The following is a 20,231-nucleotide window of genomic DNA, read 5'->3' as shown; positions in this document are numbered from 1 at the left end:
CTGAACAATGCTGGAGGAACACCCAGGCGTCTCTCCTTCTCCCTTCTCCTCCCTGTTTCTTTTCATGTGGGGCCAGACTCCTTCCTTAACTAGCTCTCTGCCCTTTCCCTTGACAAAAGCGCCGCACTATTATGTCTACTGGTTTGTTTATTCGGTCATTAAAAGACAGGAGGTTGCGGTGGCGATGCTTTTCATGTACAAGCAGGTCGCTCTTGTCGTGAGCTGGATTGAAAGGCGCTCGAGGTCCATTTAATCTCGGCACAAGCAGCATAGGGATTTGTTCGAACCATAAACGCAGATGACTGCACCTGCCTTCTGCATCTATCATCCAACACGAATGGGATCTTGTCATATGATGTAACTTAATCAACCACTGGGCAGAAGGTTTCAGCAGCCAACACGATTTTCAGCCAGTTGGTAGAAATCAGAGGGCCTTGTGATTGTTAGCTCCTCATTTATGGTCATGTGATGGCCCTTAAGTCTGACCCAGCGATGGAGGGGGTCAGGTATGATGGAGATTAGTGACGGGCCACTGTGTTGTGTCAACATGAGACAGAAAGAGGCCTGTTGGAGAATGCTTCCCTCCCTGCGAATTACTGGTTAGTCACAACTTAGCGCACGTCACATACCGAAGCAAATTTACAGCTGAGGTAAATATGCATAAAAATATTACCATATCTGTTACTTCTGTATAAAGTCCTCCCCCTTTGCAGCAGCCTCAGCTGCAATCTTACCTGCCTCTCCTTCATGTCAGACTGGGAGGAAGCTCTTACTAAGTCACCTCATGGTCCACTGAGCTGAGGTGTTCAGTGTCTGCTAAGCACGAGTTCGACACGCATTTCTGACATGAACCGAGGGCAGGTGGCAGGACGAGAAAGGAGAGAGGGCGCTTTGACTCCAGAGGCAGCTCAGGTGGAGAGTCTGCCTGTTACTCATTCTCAGGGCTTTCCCCTGCTTTTGAAAGATGCCGCCTCCTCCTATTGGCCGAGCCCGGTGAATGAACAATGCACTGCAGTATGAAGTATTACTGATGTGTTATAATAGTGCGTGCTTAATGCTGCTTATTACACTGCTGCTTACTCGTTTAACTCACTTTTGTGTTGCTTGTGAAGTAATGTTTGTAAAGCCTCTTGCATTGGGCAAGAATGTATAATATTGCAAAATATTAGAAGATTATAGCTTAGCCACAAAAGTGCCTGTTTACACTGCATTTTAGAAATAATCAAAAGGCTGTTTGAATAAGAGTCGTAACTGCAAACTCTTTAAATAGATCCGGTATGTATGATAAAGATAAATCTGCAACAACACCTCAAAACACATTCCACAGGAGCTAAGTAACCGATACGTTCTTGAAAGCTACAAATTCAAAGGCTATATCGTGTTTCATCTTGGTACATTAGGTATTTAGGCATTTACAGCTTCATGACTTTATTGGTGTTATTTTAAGCAAATTATAGCCATCAAACCATCTGATCTTCAAAGATGCAGAGCTGCAGGCCTGCTGCTGGAGAAGGAATTCCCTTTAAGTGGTGATTACTGGGAAGAGCGGAGGTTTCCCTCAAAGACAGACGCAGGCCGCGCTCTGGCAACACTCTCGAGAAAGCTGGTGGAGATGAAGAGGAGAAGAGGAGGATGTTGAAAAGCAGAGAAGATGAGTGACGGAGAAGCAAAAAGGTGGATAAACACACACTGAATCCAGAAAGATGGTTGCTAAGTAAGTGTTGATAAAAATTCTAAAAAGACGTTAATAGCATGGTGGTTTTAATTGGACAAGAGATTTAAAAAAAAGCAGTGCTGACAATGAGAAAAAGAGCAGTACGGAGAAAAGGAAAGAGATCTTTAAAAAGCGTCGCCACTGCTTACAGGATGTGGCAGCATAGGTCCAAAGGCCAGAGCTTGTGGCTTTAAGCCCTGTAGTAATTACTTTTCTCCACAGACCACAGAGGCGGCAGAAGGGCCTGGAGCACTGCACGACTTTCAGAACAACTACTGGTCCTAAATCATATGCGGTCAAAACTCTGCATTCACCTCTTCAGACCTGAACTTCACCTTAACACATGATACATAAATGAGACAGGCTGATGAGGTGTGCTGACATGAAATGAGACCTCAAACTTAAGAAGAAAAATGAGTAAATGTTCACATGGATGCCACAAAAGACACACTGCACAAAGGACATGATGTCAAAGGAAAGCTACAATCAACTGCTGCTGTAAATGTGCCAAGTACAGTCCTCACTTCTAAGCCATTCAGTAGTGTGTCTAAAAAAATGCATTCCTAAAATACATTGCATTCCTCTGCTTACAATACATTAGTCTTGCTACCATAGTCATATTTTGGATTAGCCTACTTTCTTGCTAATCGCACTATGGGGCAGACAAAGAGCAAGAGATATTTAGCGAAAACCTAAGCAGTTAAATTCATCACAAGTCAGAGCTACAAATACTGTAAAGGGGTAGCTGATTGAATGTTCTTTCAAGTTGAGTGTTGACTTAAACCGTCGAAGATTTTGTGCATGGATTTGATAAAAACATACACCTGCGTGCCATTTAGATACAGAGCTTGCAAATATTTGATGGACTGCTGTGATATGACGATTTGAAGATCCATCACTGAGTCAGCTCTCAATGGGCTAAAATGTCTTATAGGTCATGAAAGCCTTTTGTCTCAATCAGCTTCTTATTAAGCATGGCGGGGTCCTGCATGAACACAAAATGTTTCACACATGTTTTTAGATTTTTACATATATGTGCCAGTCAGGATTTAGCAACACTCGAATGAAAAAGTGATGATAGTCTGTATCTTGTACGGTCGGTGCCGATCAAGTCTGATAGTCCTGATAGAGCAAATTAGTGTTTGAGTGCTAAATGCTAACAAAACATAACACCTGATTGTTGTGTCTTTACTCATAATTATTTCATGTTCACGCTTAAACCTGAAAACAAGATCAATGAGAGCCGAAAGAATGAACCAAATCTCCGAAAGGTGATGAAAAATTCTTTGTAGAGCAGAGAGAGAAGCTGCACAGCTGGGTGATAATTCCCTGTAGGTTCATCAATATGAGCAACTCCTTTGACATTCCACAGTCATTTGATCCATTGTTAATATCACTATTGATTATAGTCACTTTAAGTTATGAAAATCAGGGACTTTCTCCTTTAACTATTGTGAAAGACAAATCCTACAGTTGTGGAAACCAACACACAGCCAGCTATGACGTTGATTTAGCAGTTGACTGAATACAGTCAGTGGTGGCGTGGTGATCTAGAAGTGTGAGAGAGGAGTCGGGGCTGTGTATTGACAGCAGTAATGGCCGGCACATGGTGGCGGTTGAAGTGAGTGAGGCGCAGACTTCCTAGAATACTTACTGAACATGTTAACATACACACACAGACGCACTGTACACGCAGCTACTGAGAGGGTGGAGGGTGTCAGCTGAGGGGGCTTACTCACATGAGGTTGGTCCCCCGGATTTAACCCCACTGTTCCTGTTCCAGAGCATCCTGCCCTTCTCCACAGGATATTAACCCAGCGTGTTTCACACTTTGCTATCAGACTTCACTAAGGACCGATCAAACAACAGCTAATGAAATTGGAAAGAGTGCGTCAGAAATAGAAGGAAGGAGACAAACAACATGATCGAGGAAGAGTAAATGGAGAACAGCAGAAAAGATGAGGGTTCTGTGCTTATGGCGTTCATCTGAAACTGACTTCTTGTTTTGATGTGATTCACAGTGGCAAAACACGGGCCATCTGGGTGCATGCAGCATTAAGGTGCTGTATTTTTCTCACCTTTTTGGAGTCTGTCATCAGCAGGGCCAGCCAGATATGACAAAACAAAATAAATTCACATGCTTAGATTTGGTTCACTGATGCACTAAAATTCTGTGGTTTGCAATCCAGAGGCAGAGGATGAGTGGGTGCATGCTATCCAACTTGTTTTTAAATCACGTCTCATGGTGTGTATCAATATCCTCAGGTGATTGTTTCTTTCATTTGAATGGCGGAGTTGCTCTCCCTTCCTCCCCCAACAAACAGGGACTGGAGCCTGAGCAGCTGAAGCCATTAAAACCAGAGACACAAACACAAACACTCTGCTCGCCCGGTCCTTCCTCCCCTCTGAGACGGCTTATCTTCCCAACACCTCCACGCACCAACACACACACACATGCAGGCACGCACATACACACACACACACACACACACGCTCACACATATACCTACAGAGGCACACAAAGTTCAGCCTGCCGGACATAAACAACAAACTTCTACCTCCACCTCTGGTCCCAGCTTTCCTATTCCTTCCTTATTTATTTGTTCACACCATGAGCAGTCTCCGTTGCTTATAACAGGCTGTATGTGCTATGGTCTAAGGGTCTTAAAGGGATGAAACTATAAAAACAGTTTTCAATACACCAACAGGAAAGGAAAACTTAAATCTGAAAAGAAATAAAGACCAGATAGCCGAGGCAGCAAGGAGTTCATGCTCATCGTCTTAGTAACAGCCAGAACAGATTCAGTGCTCCTTAGCATAGATTCTCCAACTTCCTAGAGGTCTACTGGAGGGATAAGCATCATTGTTTCTAATCATATTCCCTCATTTGTTATTTTGATGATGGTAGGGGAGAGTGCTCTCTAGCATACTGGTCGTTCAAGTCCTTGGGCTGAACAACCAGATTCCTGCTAAACTTTCAAATGACAGGAAGCAAATTTCAATGATAAATGTTGGATAACTATACAATTATATGAGAATTATTATATGATTGATGTAAACTCATAGTTGATATGAGTGATGGTGGTAAATTCCAGCCCCATAAAATAAACGCTGGGTTTCTATGTGAAAGTTGCATTAACTGAAATGATAGCATGATGTTTGTTTTAGTTACAGTGGAGTTTTATCTGACAGGCAAAAAAAAAAAACAAGAGAAAAGGATTAAATAGAGAGAGAACTGGAGGGATGTCACATGCTAAGTCAGACAAATATCAGGCGGGATAAGGAATTCATGCTCCAGAGGAGAACATGAACATAGCTTGCTCTTCTTGAGTTGTCACAACCACACACACAGCCCAAGAAACAAATCCACACTGAGCAGTGTGACTTAAATGAAACCACAGGAAAAGCTTAGTCAAAGGCTAACTCAGTCATGTTAGCAACAAGGCCACGGTTGATCTTTCAGGTTATAGCCGTCGGCTAACTTCTACAGACAATTGCTGGACGTCCATATGTGGGTCTGTTGTCTAAGCTCGTCCTGAGGGGGTGAGTGGCTATAAAGCATCTGCCAGCCTTAGAGATGGCCTCATGGACCAGCGGCTGCTGAGTCTACCTTAGGGAGTCCCCAAAAACCAAACACTGGTCCCACCCAAGCCCTCCCATGACCTCTGTTAGCACGTGCCTCTCCTTCTGACCCCTGGGGGTCAAAGGGCATTAAGTGAGTGGACTCTTTTACTCAGAGTCTCCGAGCATGTGTGCTGTGTGTTTCTTATCATTGGTTTGGTGGGATGTGGGGGTGAAGGGTGACAGAGTGAGGGGCACAGAGGTTCCGGGAACACCCGCCACGCCTAATGGATGCGTGTCCACACAATCACAGAGAGAGTGTGTGACAAAAAGACAGACACGGAGAAAGAGCCAGAGGAAGAGGAATCTGTCATTTTAATGATCGCCTTTATGGCTTGGGAGAGTTGGGTGGCAGCCAGACTGCCCAATCACCGACACCAGTCCAGCAGACACCAGACAGATGCATCAGTGTGTGCGCTTTATTGTCACAGAGTGAATGACAGATGTATCTTTCTTCAGTCATCCTCACCACAGCGGATTGGATTTAAGTGACCGCTGGGTGGGGCAGTGGTAGCCTAAGGCTTGTAACAGAAAGGTCATAAAGGACCAATGAGCCTTTCTCTCGTGTTCTCTGTTGTTGTGCTGTTCAGTCAGACACATGCCATTTACAGCAAATGATTGTACAGTTAGAGCTGGTGGGAAAGGCTCTGTGCTTTCAGGTGGCTCTCAATGAGTGTGAATGTGATTCTGCTGGAGAACTAAGCCCCTTTCAACAAACACGTACATGAACATTAAATGGTACCAAACAATACCATAGCTCATAGGGAGGAGGTTGGGCTGGTGAAAACCATGTTGGTATGAGCATATCTGTATAGAAATAGTGAGGAGTGACAGGTTTCCATTATGATACTGGAAAAAAATTGCTTGGTTGCTGATATATACTTCATAATATATACTTTCTCAAATATCTGCACATAGTAGTTAAATGGTTGTTCAGCTATGTTGTCCATGCTTTCAACTGTAAGTGTATTCTTTGTGAGTACACTGAGGGCAATGAAAAACCTTGTATGTAACAATATCATCTATTTTCCTCAACAGGAATAAACACAGAAACAGTCTCTACAATATTTTATACAACGATATAAGTTCATATTAAGACCATTAGTTTGAATTATTTCAACTTTTGTTCTGTAAAATCATTTTTCCTGTCATTTTGTTTGCTATTTCAGAATAATTTCAGAATCTGAGACTGAATTAATTAATACTGCTGAATTATTTTAAGGTTTCTTCTAATTTTGCTCCTCTATGCAAAACATAAAGGCGACTCCTCTATTTAAACCCACAAAACCCTGTTCGAAAAAACAAAAAGCCCCAAACTAACTAGTGTTAATGCAATAACAGCAAGACAGCATACTTCTATCGAGGTTCAAGCATGCGCTGTGAAGAAAAGAGAGGTGTTTCCTTTAAAAAAAAAAAGGTAGGAGTGGGTGGGCACAGAAAGGCTGAGCTTTTTGAGCTTTTTGGGGAATTAACAAGCTTATCAGGGGGCTGGTCTGTGAAAACAAGCAATAGGACAATTCCTGAGGAGCTGAGGGAGTGAAAAGCCATCTGCAGCATGTCCAATGGGACTTAGCACGGAGATCCCCTTCCATTTACAACAAACCCAGACAGATCTGCAGGAATGACCAGACTAAATGTGAAAGCCTACCTTGCTCTATTCATTCAGAGTTTCATGGAGAGCTTGTTTATGTAGCCACCAACTAACTGGGGTCTCCTTGGGTAAAGGCTTGTGCAATGTCAACTGCTACACCTAACAGCTGCTGCCACGCTACTATTATAGCTACATAATATTTCAATGGATTAATCTATCAATTTTTTTGTTTTTGCACATATACCAATATGAAATATCTATGAAATAGACTTGCTAGTCTCTTAAGTTTTCACTTATCCGGTAACAGATCTCAACATCTACTGGATAGATTGCCACAAACTTTAAGTTTAACTTAGTTCTAATGACTTTGGTGAATAAATGACTTTTCCTTTAACACCACTATGATGTTGACTATCACATGGATTGCCATGAAATGCTGCACAAACATACATGAATTGTGAAAATGCCTGCAAATCAAATGGAATTGTTGTCAGCATGGGCACGTTAGCATCACTGACAACGTTAACATTCAGCTCAAAGCACCAGAGTGCAGCCTCACTGATGTACTAATGTGGCTGTGGAATCTTCATTGTTGGTCACTGAGTGCTGATTTAGTTCAGTTTAGATTTTCTGTGACCAGAATACTCTTAACTGTGAATAACTATTAAATGACTCTTGCTGTAGCTGTTACACATTTCTTTCTTACTGGACTATACTGGATTAGTGACTTAGGGGACTAGTGTTGATACTGTTACTGATACTGATACTGTTCTTCCTGGCATGAGGGACGGTGTAACTCATTTGACAGCTGGTATATTCACAATACCTTTGTGAATCACAATTCAATTCATTTGTTCCTTGTTACTGTACTTCTTGGTTTAGACTTCCTTTCAGTAAAAAATGAAGAGACCAACTTCTGTTTTTAAACTGTATTGGAAGTGTGGCTAGCGAACTGCATAGCTGTGGACCCACAAGCAAAGTGAAAGTACAGAAATATCTCACCAACTAAAACTGACTTCTATCCCGATTCACAGTAAAGGTCTATAAACTGACGCTATTTATAACAACTTCTACCTACCAATCAGCCAACAGCCCAGGATCTTGAACTAGTTGTAATTAACCAAGACAGACATATTAGAAGTGAGCCAAATACAAGCAAAATAAACATCATTAAAGATAAATCTAATAGTTCATTCTGCCACACGCATTCTAGGTTTATCGTCTAACGATGACGCCACGCTGCAAATGGAACAAATGCAGTCCGAAGTTGCCCGGTAAAAATTTGATTTTGGCTTAAACATGGAAAAAACAAGAGCAAATCTCTCACCCCCTCTCTCCGACTCCCCCCCCCCCCCCCCTTACCTGAGCTAGCCAGAGGGGCCAGTAAGCAACAGATTAGCAGTGCTTTGGGGTGCAGGCTGCTGTAGCGTGCTGTAATGCAGACTGTCAGTCCGACACAGTTGGGGGGCTACACAATGCCTCCTTGTTCAGACTGGCCCTTCTGTGCCCCACCTCTCTACCTCTCCATCTCTCTCTCTCTCTCTCTCTCACTCTCTCTCTTTGCCTCTGGGGGTTATAATCAAACCATAAAAACTAATGGTGTTCAAAATGTTCTTCTCCCTCTCCTGAAAGCACAGGGTGAGGAGGATTGACAGATGGAGAAAGAATAAAAAGGAAGCCACATCAAGGCGGACATGTTGACTCTTAAACTAAACATAAATCAGCTCACGGGAAACCAAGAGAAAGAGAGAAAAAAGAGAGGCAGAGAGGAGGAGGAGGAGGAGGAGGAGGAGGAGGAGGAGGGGCATCAAAGCATGGCTGACATTCTCTGGGATGCAGGAGCAGAAAAGGTGTGTGCGGTGGTTTTTGAAGGAGTGTGTATCATGGGGAATGTTGAGCACATAATTCAACAGAGGAGTGGACACGAGGAGTAAATTGCCAGTGCACACACCCACCAGTCTCCTTCTAAGCACTTGTTCCTGTTTACCTACAGCTCAGTTTCATCCTTAGCTGATAAAACTCCACCTGCACGCCGGTGTCCTGGGTTAGGGTTAGGGTTAAAGGTTATATTTGCATTTTGACGTTACAGTTCTTCTGCTATATGGGTTAGGGCTGGAAAAAAGCCCCACCTTAACCCTGGAAACTGCAGGGTTTAGGAGTTTAGACTGGCTGGTGCAGCCCCCTGTACTTGCAGCAGCAGGTATCACTACTTATCTGCTTCTCCCTGAGCTGTTCACAAAGTGAACCCAACATTCTCTGGAAAATAAGAGTCTGTGTTCAAAATATGACAAATGAGGCTGCATTCTTAATGAATTGCACAATTGTGGCCTCAACAGAGATAAAAAAAAAAGATGTGAGGATAGCTTGCTAACGGCGGGGTGTCACTCAAGAATCTTCTTCACACTGTGTTTTCTTTGGGGCTTCTTACACCTCCCCCACGCAAGAGAGGGCAAGTGCAAACACACACCTGCACTGTCTACATATACATCTTTGCAGGTGAATGTTTTAGGAATTAGAACCCCCCCCACCCCCCCACCCCCTACTTCTCTCCCCGATAACAGTTATTACTATAAAACCATCCAGCTCAACATCGGGTTGTGCAATCTGGGTGGTTTTAGGGATAAACAGAAATCTGTGCAAAATAATGATTATCACATTAAGGGCTGAGTGGTTGAGCAGTTTTCTGCTGATTTTAAGTCTCGATTAAGACACGCAGCCTCCTCATCCAGCTGGTAGTTAGAACTCCTCCACGGCCTGCGTAGGTAATTTTGAATCCAGTCTGGGTTTAATTTGGGAGTTTCACCCCAAAAGAATCAGGTATGAGCCAGACACTGCTTGAAAAAGTGACATTTACTCTCACTCAAATGATAGGTAATTTTCTTTACTGGACAGCAGCCAATATACGCCCTGAGTCAACATACAGATAACACAGTAGCCTATATTGCTGAGACATTAAGGGTGTGTTCATACCTGTAATTCTGTTTGGAAAAAAGAAAAAGGGTCAATTGTTGTCTTTTTGCTCTTGTCCAGTTTGTTTGAGCTGTGAACACAAAACAGCCGATGACCCAGTTGGTCACCCTGCTTCTTCAGCATGACATGAGCCCACATGGGGAATTCAATGAGCCTGCAAAGATATAACTGACTATGAGCATTATTTGTATAATTAGACTGCAACTGGAGCACGCTTGTACCATGATACTATCGTGGGTTAGTTACAGTGTGGGGACTCACTACACGGAGTAAGACACCTGCAGTAAACAACTCTGTTTTAACTCCTTTCCACTTTCTCAGGCACTCACATTATCAGGCGGTGTTGGACCACACCATAGTGTGAAGTGTTACCTCAAAATGGAAAAACAGAATCATCATCCCAATGAAAGCTCAGCGGGACAGCACAGAATCAGTGTTTTTTATTGACATATAACACTCTAGAAATCCTCAAAGACAAAACCTTCACTGCTTGCAAAACAGTTCGCCTGCCAAGTGTGTTTCTGTTCTTCATGTGGTACCAGGACATTACTGACATACCGGGACTTAATTTAGTGTAATATTGCCCCAACAGCAGCCCAATCATTTATTAAGCATTACCACAGTCTGGATGAGCTCCCTTCCCACACATATCTTGGCAACAAGACAAAACCTTATTTTGATTGGTGCACGCTAATATGGCTTATATGCTAGGACTTGACTCAGTTGACACAAAGCTTGCCTTTGAAGACATTTTCACATTAATCTTGTCAAAACGTTTCTATCAAATGCTTTGAGCTTTTATTCTGGAATTTCCTTCAGCACAATAATGCTCTAGTAGAGAACCAGTTAAGAAACTTGATCCATGTAAAAGAAAAAGGGCTCATGTTGTAAAATACACTGCGCAATAACTCACTTTTTAATCACTCCAAAGTGATGCTACGACGTTCAAGCTTCCGTGTTTATTGCAGTGTGATGTGTGATAATATAATTTCCTCTTAAAATGAGCGGAGGGGAAGAGTCGTTTCCTGTTGTAAACACCTGTCTCTCATCACCAACAGCACCTCGGTGTTCCCCGGCATGATGTCAAGCTCTGCTTTATGAGTGTGTTTGTTTATGCACTTATTGTATCCAGGGGAGGGCCTTACACAGTAGGTCATGTCTTTTATCGCTATCATGTTGTGCCAGGCCAGACTTCCACCTTAAATTACACACACACACACACACACACACACACACCACACACTGTGCCGTAAATGCATGCAGGGACACACACATCCAGAGGGTATCTACATTACATCTCCAAGCAGTGTGCGCTCAAAGGCTCTTCAGTTTCACATCTCCCTTTGCTTATTAGACTGTGGGTGCAAGAGTGTTGTTTGTACTAAACTTTAAAGATGGGATTTACTAACCAGCAACGCTCAGCTAGAAATCTTTATACTGTAGTCACTTTTCCGTAATGACAAGCTCATCTCACACTAACACTTTCCTTATTGATCCTTATGCTGTTTCTTCTCTCTCTTTTTCATTGGTAAAGGACAACATGTAGAAAACAATCCATTTCAGCTCCTTGAATGTATATTTCTGAGTTGGAGATCTTAAATGATTAGTTATCTACATCTTCTGTGGCTTACATTTTATAAAAGTAACACCCAAAATGGATTTAATAAGGGATATGACCAGATTTAGATCGGATGAGCAGATTCAAAAGTAGATTCAGATTTGATGGAATGCCATCAAATCCCAAACCTATCCTTCTGCAACTTCTCCCCCGTCTGTAAAGAAGTTTGGATTTACCAAATCAAGTCAATCCTGAAATCACTTGGTTGGTGCTTCTACCACTTCTACATATATTCAGTATGCAGCAAACTAATTCATGATATAAAAGAACGCACTTCCTTGTTGACACCCAACAACACTGCGTGCTTTGATACCATCATGCAATGACTTGAAATTTCTTGACAAGTCACTCCATTGGGGACCTCATTCACAGAGACTATTCTTTGAATAGTGGCACCACCCCTCCTCCTCTATTCAGCTGGAGAGAAAAGCAGCCTTATGCCAGGCCTTCGCTGTCCGCCTAGCCGCCTGCCTCCACCGCAGTAGACAAAACAAGCGGGAGGCAGGATTTGTTTAGACAGAGCTCACCTGGCGCACACAGACACAGAAACAGTGATCAGGCAAGCCCTAGGGAGGAGTGGAGGCAGCCAGGAGGTGGTGGGGAAAGAAGGCAGGGGAGCTGAAGTGTGTGTGAGTGGGGGAGGGGAAGGGGCTGAGAGGGGAGAGCATGGGGTTCAGTGTGCTGCCCTTATCCAGGGCCACTCAAAAAACAGAGCGGATTAAGATTTGAGGGGCCTCGAGTAGGACTCAGTAATAGGTGGAGGGGTGTGTTTGTGTGTATGTGTGGGGGTAGGCAGTTAGGAGTAGCCTAATCCAGGATTTACCCATAGGGTAATAGCATAGGTGGATGTGTGTGTCTGTTTATGTGCTGGCTGCAGAGTCAGGCAGCTTAGAGCACTTGCCCATAGGGAAGCAATCAGCTGATCTGTCAGCACAGAAGAATCGAGCTCTCTGGTCGTTTTACATCACAAGAAGAAAATGCTAGCAAACATATTACATCAATACACTGTCTGTAGGGCCACAACTAACCATTAATTCCATAATTTAACTATTTTTTCCATTAATCTAATCTATAAAGGTGAGGAGGAGACGTTAACTGAGGAAGTTAGTTAAAAATATCCATCACTCTTTCTGGTAGTATAAATTATATAGTCTATTATAAATTAGAGTGTTTTAATGGATCAAATCTTTTCATCAAAATCAGTAGATTTTTAATGCAAAACATCAATGCTGATAAAAAACTGATGAAAATCTTCAGCCTCTTCTGACCTGAATTCAAATTCAGGACCTAAACACTGGTGTTGTGGTGACTTTCACCTTTCCCGACAGTGGTCAGCGTGTCTGATGAGCTTCGACAGAGGGGAACGAAGAACAAGATGGATGACGACGACTCCCCCTAACCACACACTCACACAGATACTATGGACTGACCTCAGTTGACCCTTTGGCCCCTCAACAGCCTCACATCCCATTGACTGAGGTTAAATAGGGCTTTTTGCCTGTGGGGTTTTATGGCAGAGAAAGAGAAGAGAGAAAAGTTGCTTCACTGTAACCCCTTTGGCAGTTAACAATGCAGCGATTCTAAAATGTTCTGCGGCTGAAAGAAACATACAACGTGTCTGTGTTTTGTTTGAGATGCTTACATATGAAGTAACTCAAGAGGCCTCGCTGTGACAAATGCTGGATCCTGTGATTGTTTCGGCCTTTTTGCAAACAGTCCACCATTCATCCTTTCCCTTTTCCTTCATAAATATGCGTTGGCAAAAATTGCCTTCTGTCTATGTCAGCAGTCATCAGCACCCGGAGACAGAAACACAGAAATCACAGCCACATACGGTGGCACTACCTCAGGCACACCTTAGACACACCTGCCTAAAAGCACTAAAAACACATTTCATTCATAATCGTACATATGAGTTAAGTGTAGGGCTGCAACTACCGTCTATTTTCTTAACTTATTATCTGGTCTGTAGATGCCAGAAAATAGTGAAAATACCCATCACAATATCCTAAAGACCAGGGTAAAGTCTCCATCCCCAAATCTTCTATTCAATATCACCTAAAACAAAGAAAAACATCCTCACAGCAGAGACGCTGGCACTTTTGCTACAATTTATCGATTATCAAAATGGCTGCAATATTGATTTTCTGCCGATCCACTTATAAATGAATCAACTAATTGTTCAGCTCTATTTTAGTGTTAAAACTTTTAAGATGCCGTTTGGTGTTTGAGGTGAAATGTGGTCTGTATTTGCCCGAAAAAGCAAAGAAGCATGTTAATGGATGATTTGCTGTCTGATAAAGAACAGTTACATAACAAGCTGAGCGCTCGCCACGTGAGTGAACCTGAGCAAATACAAACAGCAGAGGAGGCAATCAATCTGTGTGTTAGGCTCTGTGAATTTTCAGTTCATAAAATCAATACAAAGATCAACAATGGAGTATTGATGTCTTGTGAAATGAGGAGCATTAATTACCTATAACATGCTACCTCTGATAGGTTTGGGGGCTCTGAAGTGTTGCACAGCTCACTCCACACCTCTAATTAGCTGTTCAGGCGGCTGTATAATAGAAAATGATAACAGGGGGACAGACAGAATTAAATTACCCACCGACACTCATTTCTTTTGATTTTAGCAATGAAATTTGAAACTGCCATCACGCCACGTTTCGACAAATGATACAAATGCAAAACACAGAGAGAATCATGAACTAGCATGTGATGACCTGAAACTGCATTCATAAAGGGTTAATTCATCTCTATGACCGAGGACCATTGATTCATCCATATGACTGACTGAGGTCTGACTGACAGATGTTGGATCTAAACCCACCACTCCTGTCACCCTGCGCCCTGACAGCACCTGTCAATCAAAGCACCTCTCTCAGTCTCCAGGGTGACTCCAGCTGGTCAAGAATGTGAGGACTGAAGGTTTTCTTTGTCCCTGAGGTATTCTGGGGCAGTCCCCTCTCTCATTTCATTCACGGGGATGCTTGGTCAGCATTTTTGTAAAGGCATGACGCACAGAGTCCCAGATCGGTAAATGAAATTGCATCTTAAATTGAAATAAAAAGAAAAAAGATCTCAGGTCCATATAAAGCAAAAGATCCCAACATGACAGCTGTGTTTCCTCCCCATCGCCCTAAGTTATCAATGAGTCACTGAAAGGTCCAGAGGTAAACTCTCAGAACAAGGAAATGTTATACCAAAGCTGAGATTTCAGCAAATTAACTCCTGCCTATGAAATAGCATTTGCATAATAGTGTCTAAGCCGGGCTGCTGGTAAACCTTCTCCACTCAGAGCAAATCTGAAATCAGCTGGTTTCCCCTTCTTGCCTTATTAACCACCATTAGATCTGAGCAATCACAGACTTTATGACCAAACCAACAACCACTGAAACATGTATGGCAATTACAGACATGTAGCCTCGTTAACAGCCCTCAATGCGTGCTGATCTTTAGCAGCTCATTAGGACAACATGGACACATGCACACACAATCATGTGCAGAGGGCATGTTACATACATACATCTGCTCCTTAGCGCCTCTCCCCACAGTGTTAAGTCTGCTCGTTTCCAGCCATTAGACCCATTAGAGGCCAATTAACACCGACACATAGCTCCCTTCCTGTTTTATGGCACTGTAAACAAAACCTGCAGGCTTGCCTTGGGCTCAATACACTATAATGCATCACAGAATAACTCATTAGTTTAGTAATATGCTGCCCTTTCTTGGCAGATATAAATCCTATAACCAAAGGTAATTGGCAGGTCCCAGACATATGATATGATCACTTGAAGGACAGAAAATGATACACAACTTCTCTGCTTTATTGTCTGCGTTGTAACTCTGCAGAGAAGGACGGCAGACAATAGTTCCCATCTAGTGACACATTAACCACATTATCCCATTTATCTCAATTGCATCAATGGGATATGTTGCAGATCTACTATATTGTACTGATAAAGCAACCCTTAATCCCTACACACAGGCTGCTCTGGTGGAGGGAGAACCTGTTGCATTATGTGGGTCATTCTTCACAAACTGTGTCAGAATTGGCCAAAAGATAAGCACGATACGGGCCTTTTCCGCATGTTTAAGTGTTGTTCTACTCGGTTTATGCAGCAAACATTTGAGGGTGCATGCTGCAGCACGCCACAGAGGAGAAGTTAAAGCGACACTGAAATCACTCCTCATGGTTGTTTTGAGAGTCGGGCTAAACTGTTTGAAGCGTGCGTAATGACTTATCCTGCTTGTATTTCATCTCCAAAGGTGGAGATAGTAGATCTCTCAAGCGTCAAATGGGATGAAGCTCACAACACACGCAGAATAAAACAAGTGCTGCTCATCTGAACGTGTTGCCTGTTGCCTTTTAAAGCGTGGACAGCAGGTTTTTACACTACTTTTCCCACAAAGCACAGCAAGAATTCCTGACCTGAAAAATCTGGAGAGCCCTTGGTGAGATCGCAGAAGCACGTTATTCCCAACAGGAGCGCATAAATGACGGCTGAGAGAGTCCCATCTGAGAAGAACATCCTTGAAGCCTCAGAGTTTTTGAGTTTCTCCGTAGCATTAGAAAGTCCAGCAGCAGCAGCATTGGGTTTCAGGTTGTGCGTCGCATGCGGGATGTGCGCGGTCCCATCATGTCTCTAGTCCTCCCTCATCCTCCCACCGCACCGCCGTCAGACTGGGCTCGAGGTTCCTCTGGGCTGGAGAGGCTCTCTGCGCTCTGGGTGCTTTTCTGACTGCGTGCTGTGCGGTGGAGGCAGCCCACCTGGAGGACCGCCGCTCCCCTGCATGGTCTCAAAGACCCAGAGTTCCCCAGCAGGCAGTCACATGTAATCACCCAGTGGTAAAACACCCTTCTATCCTCTGGAGAGGATTTTAACGTGCGATACTTCATGCACATTTTGTTCTTAATACGTTTGTGCTTCTATGTAAAATTATAGATTAAGGACTTTTACTAGTAATGGAGTAAACTGGAATTATATACACCTACACTTAAGTACAGGATCTCAATCCCCCCCCAACTTTGAATTCTAAGTGGAATATAAGATAAATACATTTAAAAGGAACTTTATAAAAGCAGTAAAATGCTTAAATTCCACTCTCCCTGTGTTGTTAACATAAAGCCTATGTTATTAATGAAATATAGTATCATTTATTTGGTTACAGACAAAAGTCAAATTTTAATTTCGTCAGATAAGTAAATTGAGTCTTTAAATTAAAGAGAAATTAAATGAAATTGATTAAAATGATTAATAATCTAATTTATTAATAATTATAGGGGCATTGTATTATAGTGCTAATTTCTGGGGATTTTTTAATCCAAATTTCCAGTGCTGCTGTGCACTTGAAATTAAACAAAATGACTTTCTGCCTGCGTGTAGCGGACGGAACAGTTGCGCCATCGTGTGGAAAATATTTCACACTGCATTTTCGGGCAAATCGCGTTTCAATGACATTCGCCCTACAACGGCTTCCGTACTAGCGCGCACGTGACCACAGAAGGTCAGACATGGCAGCTTGCGGGAAACGGCTCGACAAATGTATCTTTTCACTGAGGTTGTTACGAAACCTCCGGCTCCAAAATGAACGTAAGGAAACCGAATGAGCGCTGTTTTCTGTCAGACGTTATAATTTATCATTAGGCCTCAAAAATGTTGAATACTTGTAATGTAACTTGCATCCACAAGCTAACGTAGCTAACAGTTGACTGCTACTTAACCTAGTTCAACCTTAAGGCCATTTCCCTGATTTTACTCTAGCTGCAGAAATGACTGATGAATGACTCGTCTTCATGTTATTTCCAGGGTTTCTATCCACGTCTCTCTGTCGTCTTGCTTCGGGGAGCGACGGCCCGCAGCCTCCTAAATTCATCCCTCCATCTAAACCCGTCATCATAGATAAAACACAGATTGTGGCGTCTCAGCGGAAGTATGATGTTCATTTGTAAAACAGCGACGACATCACAATTTCTCTCTCTCTTTGGGGTTTAAAATAATAATCATAGCTCTCCCTTCCGTCAGGTTTCTGAGCCCAGAGTTCATCCCTCCCAGACAGAGAACAGACCCTTTTAAATTCTTCATGGAGAGGACAGACATGATCCGCAGGAGGAAGGTGCTGCACATCCCCGAGTTCTACGTAGGTAAGAAACCAGAGGAAAAACTCAACAGGTAGACAGATGAGAGGTGTAAGGTTACTAAAACAATCCTGGAGAAGCTTTATGCTTCCTCCAAGTTGAATCACTGCACCAAGCTCTCTGGACAAAGTATTTCTAGTTTTCTGCTATTTTAGAATAGATTTTATCAATTTTTTTTTATCTAATCTGTGATTGGTTAATCTTCATGACGCAGACTGACATCTTCTGGCAGAGCCTTTTTTAGCAGTTCCCACATCGACTAGACCTTTGCTGCACCTGAGTTGTAGAACTTCCTACCTCAGGATCTCATGCATGCAAAGTTCCTGTGTCCTCTTGTAATTCCTTCCTCAAAACCTCAAAACATTTTCCAGTGCATTTTGTTATTTTTCCTTTGGTAAAATTTGACCTTTTTTTATTTAACTTATGTAATTGCACGTATTAAATGTTCTCTCTTTGATGAGAGTGCAAAGTTTGTTTGTATCACTATGTAAATGCTGTGAATTATTTTGATTGTTTTAAGGGAGTATCATGGCAGTGACCATGACCGACCCCAATGCCAATGGCAAAACAAACCGCTTTGTTGGCATCTGCATCCAGAGGGGTGGAAAGGGGCTGGGAGCCACGTTTATCCTGAGGAACATCATTGATAATCAAGGTGAGGTTTATTTAACGATGTCTCGTGGAATGAGTTGGGCATGAAAATATATTAAATTTGAAGTCAATGACGTGCTGTAATTATTGTCTGAGTTATATTGTGTTGCTTTTCAGTGAGAAATCTGCCTGTTCCCTCCATATATATCTATGATTTTTGGGTTTTCTTCTACGGTCACACACTATGCTGCACAATTTTAGAGCCTGAAATACATGAAATGTAACAAGTGTTACCTTTATAAGGTGCATAGTGCTAGTACTTAATGCTGAAAGGCTTAAAAACAGTAAGTAGAAATAAAGCACTTTCGATAAAGAGGAAAGGAAAGGCGTGCTTGTTCATGTTCCCCATCCAGAGATACTTAACACGCACAGGAAGTGAACCAGCTGGCCTTCAGGTAAAACACCTGTTTCAGTCATGCATTTCTTCACCCGTGTGCCTCAGGTGTGGAGATCTGCTACGAGCTGTACCAACCTCGCATCCAGAAGATTGAGGTGCTGAAGCTGGAGAAGAGGCTGGATGACAACCTGATGTATCTGAGAGACGCTATGCCCGAGTACAGCACTGTGGACCGGGACATGAAGCCTGTGCCCTTCTCCTCCACAGGAGAGGTGCCTGTCAACAAGGTGAGAGAGCCTCAAGATGGAGTACTTAATGTTATAGCTGCACGTGTAATTATTCTGGTAATAGTGATGTAAAATGTGCCTTAGGTAAGTGGTCTGATCTAAAAAGGACAAGTAGGAGTTAAGTCCCTAACAATGGTAATGTTTGTCTTGCTAAATCACTTAGCAGTAAAACACCACATGTCACACAAAGTAAGAAAAACAGAAGAATCTAGTATAAATACAGCATTTCTTTCTATTCACCAGCTCAAAGTAAGAATGCGCCCCAAACCGTGGTCCAAACGCTGGGAACGACCCAAGTTCAACATCCAGGGCATCCGCTTTGACCTGTCCCTGACCCCACAGCAGATGGAGCTCGCCCAAGAGTGGGGCCAGCCGTGGCGGGAGTACGACATGCTGAAGGAGTACGACACCTCCAAACTGGAGGAGGAGATATTCCGTGAGGTCCAGCAGAAGATGACCAAGTGAGGACAACCTTCCTAAAATGTTCTTCAGTTTTACCATCAACAGACTTTTCTGGCACAGGGAAGGACTGGAATATGACGTTCGCACGGACGTGGAACACTCTGCTGGATTGTGATCAGCTTCACATGTATTCAGATGGTTTACGACAACCACACCCGTGCATATAAGGAGGAGCCAATATGGGAATGGCGTTGCATTCAGGCGAATCATGCCTTCTTTTTGTGTCGTCAGTCCGCTGTACGGTGCAGGAGTCCTCAGTGTCACTGGCCTTAGTTATGACGTTTGCCACCCTGCAGATCCATGAAGTGGTTTCTATAATAAAAGCTATTAAACCTTCCAAGCTTTGAATTACATTTTGTTCTCTTGTGAAATTTGCTTTAAGGCCAGTTGCATACCTATAGTTGCTATGGAGTTATGGACTCTTGACACTAGGTGGCACTATTCCTCTATATATGTATGTCATCACCAGTTGCATAACAAAGCCTTTGTTTAGTCCTTCAGTGTTTTGAGGGAAACTCCTGCCATGCTAAATAAACAGACAGTGTATTATTTCGGTTAAACAGATGATGAGGGGTTTGTTCTCAAGGAGCAGATTCACTGAGTTTTTTTGGTTGAAAACCTGAAAAAAAAATTATTTTTATATGCACATGTTCCAGATTTGAGGGCTTTCTGGATTAACTTGGTAAGTATTTCCAAATAAAAGAGTAAACCTGCTTCTTGGTAGAGTCACCAGTAAAATAAAAAAAAACAACCTGGTATTCAGGGACCATACACCCAGGACACCCGGTAGTGTTTTACTGTTGTGGATGGAAAATTGTGGTGTTGAGATGGTATGTTA

At 42.8% G+C, this 20,231-nt stretch overlaps 2 protein-coding genes across 2 annotated transcripts in view; one reads left to right on the top strand and one right to left on the bottom strand.

Annotated features, from left to right (window-relative positions):
• Window positions 1–16,049, bottom strand: part of LOC139218085 (protein eva-1 homolog A) — a 66,489-nt gene extending 50,440 nt beyond the window's left edge. The window contains exon 1 of the mRNA XM_070849620.1: window positions 15,950–16,049. Coding sequence (XP_070705721.1) covers window positions 15,950–16,049 — 100 coding nt within the window. The remainder of the gene's footprint in view (window positions 1–15,949) is intronic.
• A 966-nt stretch (window positions 16,050–17,015) lies between these two features.
• On the top strand, window positions 17,016–19,729 carry mrpl19 (mitochondrial ribosomal protein L19). The gene is made up of 6 exons (XM_070849440.1): window positions 17,016–17,111; window positions 17,328–17,451; window positions 17,544–17,662; window positions 18,177–18,311; window positions 18,750–18,931; window positions 19,175–19,729. The coding sequence occupies exons 1-6, from the start codon at window positions 17,033–17,035 to the stop codon at window positions 19,394–19,396; spliced, it is 861 nt and encodes a 286-aa protein (XP_070705541.1). The 5' UTR covers window positions 17,016–17,032; the 3' UTR covers window positions 19,397–19,729.
• Window positions 19,730–20,231: the final 502 nt, after the last annotated feature.

The sequence above is a fragment of the Pempheris klunzingeri genome, chromosome 18, assembly GCF_042242105.1.
Source record: "Pempheris klunzingeri isolate RE-2024b chromosome 18, fPemKlu1.hap1, whole genome shotgun sequence".
NCBI classification, from domain to species: domain Eukaryota; kingdom Metazoa; phylum Chordata; class Actinopteri; order Acropomatiformes; family Pempheridae; genus Pempheris; species Pempheris klunzingeri.
The sequence above is the reverse complement of the archived record's forward strand: the minus strand, read 5'-3'. Positions and strand labels throughout refer to the sequence as shown.